At 37.1% G+C, this 6346-nt stretch overlaps 1 protein-coding gene across 2 annotated transcripts; it reads left to right on the top strand.

The window, feature by feature from the left end:
* The first annotated feature begins 728 nt into the window (after positions 1-728).
* On the top strand, positions 729-4970 carry LOC126609614 (rab escort protein 1-like). 2 transcript variants are annotated; one of them, XM_050277466.1, is made up of 10 exons: positions 729-1625; positions 1872-1988; positions 2391-2490; positions 2856-2891; positions 2986-3229; positions 3317-3395; positions 3695-3884; positions 4117-4197; positions 4375-4512; positions 4636-4970. In XM_050277466.1, exons 1-9 carry the CDS (start codon positions 889-891, stop codon positions 4480-4482), a joined length of 1692 nt encoding a protein of 563 aa, XP_050133423.1. In that variant the 5' UTR covers positions 729-888; the 3' UTR covers positions 4483-4512; positions 4636-4970. The 2 variants fall into 2 exon arrangements, with proteins under 2 accessions (XP_050133423.1, XP_050133422.1); XM_050277465.1 differs by having other exon boundaries at positions 4375-4523.
* The last annotated feature ends 1376 nt before the right edge of the window (positions 4971-6346 follow it).

The raw sequence follows: 6346 nt of genomic DNA, 5'->3' as shown, positions 1-6346 counted from the left end.
GTCGACATAAATTACAACGATCACAAATTTGGAATGCGACTTCTTGATGAACACGTATAGGCATAGTTCGTTGTTCACATAACCCTGACTTGTCAAATATTCACTCAGACGGTTATACCACATCCACCCAGATTGTTTCAATGCGTAGAGTGATCTCCTCATTCTAATCAAGAGAGTGTTTCGTAGTCTAGAACTATTTGAACCAGTTAATGGAGGTCATTTTGGAACTTTCATGTAGATTTCTATATCTAGATCTCTGTAGAGATATGCGGTTACCACATCCATAAGTTGCATATTTAGCTTTTCGAAAACTACCAAACTGATAAGGTAGCATAAAGTTATGACGTCCATTACAGGGAATACGTTTCCTCGTAATCAATAGTTATGACGTCCATTACAGGGAATACGTCTCCTCGAAATCAATCTCAGAGTGTTGAGAGAAGCCTTGTGGTAAAAGAAAAAATTATCTTTTTACCATCTTTTAATTGACAAAGAAAGTTTTATTAATATGTAGTTTAGATTAATATATATAGTTTAAAACTTTAATTTCATTGTCACTTAGTATTACCGTTTAGTTGTATTCATCTTATGTTTAATTCTCACCAAAGATAAATTTGAACCACATTATGCTAGTTTATTGTGAGACTAATCTCATCTCTCCTTTTAGGGTAAATAATATCAATTGTTAAAAAAAAAAAAAAAAAAACTTTAATCTCCATACCTACCGATCTTCTTTCAGTGTTCTTGAGCACCGGCCAAACAGTCACCATCCCGAAAAGGAACCCTAATAGGGTCGCGATCCGAGCAAAGGAATCGAGGGGAATCGAAGTGAATCAAGCGGGCGATTCGGCGCCAAAATTCTATGATGAATATTTTTGTTGCGGAGCAATGAGTCAACTCTTTGATGACCGCATTCCTATCACGCCCAGCACCTTTGACCTTATTGTTATTGGAACGGGCCTCCCTGGATCCGTGATTGCTGCCGCAGCTTCTACTGCCGGAAAAGCTGTTCTTCACCTTGACACTAACCAATTTTACGGCGGCCACTTCGCCTCTCTTCCCCTGGATGATCTCTTTCCCTTCCTAAATTCTCATGCTTCCCCACCCTCCTCCTCCTCCACAACCACTACCACCACCACAATTACGGGACATGATGATTACACTGCCTTACCCCTCACCCGGCGCTTGCTCTACTCCGACATTGAGACGGTTACCTATGCCCCTCAAGCCCTTGCCCAGCATAACCCCAAAAGATTCTACATTGACCTTAGCGGGCCCAAGGTTTTGTTTCTTGCAGACAAAGCCACGGACCTTCTGTGGAGATCGGGCGTGTCACCATTTTTGTGTTTCAAGGGCATTGAAATGAAGTCCATTTACGATGATATTGGGGAGTTGTGGAACGTTCCAGACTCTCGAGTAGCAATATTCAAAGACAAGAGGCTAAGCCTCATGGAGAAGAATAAGCTGATGAGGTTCTTCAAGCTTGTTTGGCAGCACCTGGAAGCAGCCTCTGACGAACAAGGGAGTGAAGGAAATAGTGAGAGTAGGAAAATTTCAGATGAAGATTTGGAGAGTCCCTTCGTTGATTTCTTAAACAGAATGGAATTGCCACACAGGATCAAATCGTATACATCACATTACCCTTTTTTCTGTTAGTTTGTTTGCTTTGTTTTCGGTTCTCATCTTGTTGCTTTGCATCACAATGCTTAATATATGTGTGTTCCTAATTGCCTTGCTATGATTTATGGGTAGCCAACATTAGCATTCACTGCACGCTGTTTCTGAGATTAATTATTCGGTCTAGTTTCTATTATGTCTCAAAAATTCTGTCTTTAGTATGCTGACACCTTATGTCATTTCCTTGTCTGTAGAATTATTTTGTATGCCATTGCCATGGTAGACTATGATCAAGACGACCTGGAAGCTTGTAAAAGTATACTTAAGACAAGAGATGGGATCGAGCGGTTAGCAATCTTCTACAAATCGAGGTTTGTTTTGTCCTTTCTACTCCGCCCATCATGGTATCCTGTGATGTTTAGATTCTATTTAGTTTTATTGTACTGATGCTTAACTTGGTATTCATATAGTGTTAATACTATCAAATCTGGTCTGTTTTGTTTTATCCACTGTCAATATGACGAAGATAATGTAGAGCTGAGTTTATCTGTCTAGAGGAGAAACAAGAATGAAGGTTGAATAGGTGGAATCCTGTCAGACTCGTTGAAATCAAAATCTCAAAATGGACACCGTTTTCTTTTTGTATGTTGACTGTTTCATATGTGCGCTGATGATTCCAGTATGAAACTTATCTCAGTCATATGTCTCATATTTATTTCAAAGATGATAGTTAATAAGTATAATAAGTTACTAATGGTTCTTGTTCTTATTAGGTTGACAAATGCACCTGAGGCTATGATTTATCCTATGTATGGTCATGGGAACTTATCAGGAGTTATAAGCCGCCGCGCTGCTGTTAAAGGCTGCGTTTGTGTAAGTTCATGCAAATATTTCTTACCTGTTTGTCATGGGAAGTGTTTTTCCAACATTGTTGCCCTGTACACGCTTGTTCATATATGTAGGCTCTTACTTATTTATTTATTTTTGCGTCAATACTCTGATCTTATTTAACATATACTCTTTGCTATCTTCCTTTTTTTTTAATTTGTGCCTGTGTATGAGTGCAGTGCCCTTCTAGGATTCATACAGCCGACCCCACCTTGTGGGATAAAACTTTTTTGTTGTTGTATTTGTGCCTGTGTATCTCCCAAATTCATGAGTCATGTAACTTATTAAAAACTTGACTGGGTAATAAATAGCTGCAATGTTTATCTATATCTGAGAAATCTGCCATGCAGGCTCAACGAGTTCCAGTTGCCGTGCTTACGGACAAGGTATGTGAGTGAGGATAGTTATACTTGTTTCTTATATAACATGGTTGATTGAAAGAAATTGAAATTTGGTTTTCTGAATGTTGAATTTTTGCAGGACAGTGGCCAATATAAAGGTGTGAGATTAGCTTCTGGTCAGAATTTGTATAGTGATCAGCTAGTTATGGATCCAACTTTCAAGGTCCCATCGCTGCCAATTTCATCCCCACCAGACGTGAGAGCAAGTCCTCAAGTTTTAAGTCTGAAAGATGATAAACGAAAGGTGGCTAGGGGAATATGTATTACAACCAGTTCACTGAAGCCAGATATATCAAACTGTTTGCTTGTATATCCTCCAGGATGTAAGACGTAATATGTTTTGATTTTGTGCTTTGTTCAAAATGAGTAACAAGAACATAATCAATTGATTCCATTTTTTTCCTCTCTAGCTTTGTACCCTGAGCAAGAAGCTTCGATCCGGGCAATCCAAATAGGTGGAAGTTCGGCTGAAGTTTGTCCAAAGGGCATGTATGTTTTTGCTAAATCAATAAAGTCTTCACATGCATACATGCACACAGCCTACACAGGGATACACAAATATATTTCATGATTTTACCTTTGTATGTGTTTATGATTGGATTTATGCACCAAATGTACAAAATCAAGTATTAATATTTTGCTTAGGGTAAATTGTTTAGGTTTTCGTTGGGTGAATCACAGTTTTTTGGGTATTCCTCTGCTTACATTTGGATTAGATGGATAAACATGGTGCAAAGAGTAATATGCCTTCACCCTTTTGATAAATCTGTTAAATTGACATTCTTCAGGTTTGTTGTGTACCTTTCTGTTTTATGCGATGACGCCAAACAAGGGAAAATGTTGCTACGTGATGCCATGAATGCGCTTCTCAAACTTGCGCTTTCTGGAAACCCTTATGATCGCACTCTTGATAGTGAAGATGCAGAAGTAAAACCTACTTTGTTATGGAGCATGTTGTATGTTCAGGAGCTGACTACGGTGTGCCAGTCTCTCTCTCTCTCTCTCTCTCTCAACCATAACATTCACAAGCACATGTAATGCTAATAAAAGGGCAAAATATTATTACACCCATAACTCTCCGAGTAGTCTTCATTCATACATATGTAGCCATTTCTTGTTGAAACAATGTGGTTGTCGATTTGGTATATGGGATTTGAATCTTTGATTGTATGATGTACGATGAATTTTACGATTTTTACTTTGATTTCAGGATGAACAGGGTTATTTCCTCTCAACTCCGATGCCAGATGCGAATCTGGACTACAATGATCTCATAGATTCAACTGCGGTGGTATGTCATCCTTAGTTTCTTTAATCAATTATATAAAACTTTATAATAGTCTTGCAGTATACAAGTAACATGGGATATACTTATTAACATACAAATCGCCACATTTATATGTGACGATTGTACACTTTTAAGTAATAAACATGGGGTTTGAAAGAAATTTATGCTTGTACTTGGCAGCTTTTCCAGACGTTGTATCCACATGAAGAATTCTTTCCAGGGACACACGCGGTTGATAATTTGGAGGATGATGGCAGTGACGTTGATGCCCCGAAAGGGACTGAGTGAGCCCCTTCTCCTCAAGAGTTTTCCACCAAGGTCAATAAGAGGTTACCAGAAAAGCTAAGTTGGGTGGTTTATTATATTTTTAGTTGCACTGACAATTAAGTCTACTGACTAGGGTATTCCTTTTTTTTTTTTTTAATTTTTTTTTATTAAAAGGAGACGACTGGTGGCAAGACTTAGTTATCCATCTCTTCCGAGGGCCGGGAAGACTCACAGAAACACTTCAGCCTTCCCCTGGCCACAAGTCTGCCTTCCACACCAGCAGAGGGTTTCAAACCCAAGACCTCAAGTTTTTAGTTTTAAAGAAGTCTCATAATCCACTATTTACCATTGGGCCACTGTTCCTTTAGACTAGAGTTGGGCTGAATTTTCTCTATTGCATTTTTAAGTTACAAATTTGAACAAGAACCAATAAATTTTGTATGAAATTCACGTAAAAGTTAAAAGACGTCTATGGCACCAATATATCCATATGAGTAAATTTGTCTCCACGGTGTTGATGTCATAGTAATTGTGTATTGTTTCATGTAAGCTGCTCTTCCCTCGTTCTTCTAGCACAATATATAATAAAACTCCCTATTTAAGACAAAACCACTTGAAACTCGGTTATAGTCTCTCACTAAACCTCCCAAACCTCAAATTTTGTCAACTTTCTATGGAGGCGCTTAGAAGAAATCGATCAAATTTTGACAAAGCGAATATGATCAAGGATGTTATTAAATGAGACTTGATTAAGGGGTTCGTTAGTCGCGGTACATTTCCTTAATACTACATTAGGTGTAGTGTACTCTACTAAGTACAAATTCAAGCATGCGAGAGATTTTTCAGTGTATTTGGAACATAAGATAATAATTGTGTAAAAAATTATCAATTTAAAATATAAAAATTTGCTTATATAATGACACGTATAGAATCTGTGTTCCGGACACAATAAAAAAATTTCTCTAGAGATGTGGTCCAATATAATTGAAGAAGTGCAATGGCTTATTAATTTGATCATATGATATCAAACTGATACCATTTCAATCTTAAGTTCCAATTAAACATCCAAACGAAGGCCATTTCAATTCTTGAGTTCCGAACTTCCAAAAGAAGGCCAGGCCGTCGCATTATTTTGGATATTAATTATCGAGTAAATTGTAGGAGTGGTTCCTCAACTTTAATCAAATTGGAGCAATGATCCCTCAACTAAAAATTCATTATCATTAGTCCCTCAACTTATCAAAATGTGTAGCTATAGTCATTTTCATCAATTTCGTCAAAATTTCGTCAAAATAAGTTATGTTGGAATAATCATTTACATAATTAGGGTCCCTCAACTCATCAAAATGTGTAATTATGGTCATTTTCGTCAACTACGTCAAATTTTTTGTCAAAATGAGTTATGTTGGAAGGTCCCTCAACTTTAATCAAATTAGAGCAATAGTCCCTCAACTAAAAATTCATTACCATTGGTCCCTCAACTTATCAAAATGTGTAGCTATAGTCATTTTCATCAATTTCGTCAAAATTTTGTCAAAATAAGTTATGCTGGAATAACCATTCACATAATTAGGGTCCCTCAACTCATCAAAGTGTGTAATTATGGTTATTTTCGTCAACTACGTCAAAATTTTTGTCAAAACGAGTTATGTTGGAAGAACCATTACTACAATTGAGTTAAAGTTAAGGGACAATTTCTCCAATTGAATTAAAGTTGAGGGACCAATGATAATGAATTTTTAGTTGATGGACTATAGCTGCACGTTTTGATGAGTTGAGGGACCAATGGTAATGAATTTTTAGTTGAGGGACCATTGTTCCAATTGAGTTAAAGTTAAAGAATCATATCTACAATTTACTCCTAATTATCAAATCAAATAGGAAG

Source organism: Malus sylvestris, chromosome 17, assembly GCF_916048215.2.
Source record: "Malus sylvestris chromosome 17, drMalSylv7.2, whole genome shotgun sequence".
In the NCBI taxonomy this organism is placed as follows: Eukaryota; Viridiplantae; Streptophyta; class Magnoliopsida; order Rosales; family Rosaceae; genus Malus; species Malus sylvestris.
This window is presented reverse-complemented; position numbering and strand designations above follow the sequence as displayed.

Excerpts from the sequence above, each read along its gene's own strand:
- LOC126609614 (XM_050277466.1), top strand. The coding sequence starts at position 889 with ATGAGTCAACTCTTTGATGACCGCATTCCTATCACGCCCAGCACCTTT. Across the intron at positions 2,892-2,985 it reads TTGCCGTGCTTACGGACAAG|GACAGTGGCCAATATAAAGG; the intron begins GTATGTGAGTGA and ends GAATTTTTGCAG. Across the intron at positions 3,885-4,116 it reads ATGTTCAGGAGCTGACTACG|GATGAACAGGGTTATTTCCT; the intron begins GTGTGCCAGTCT and ends CTTTGATTTCAG.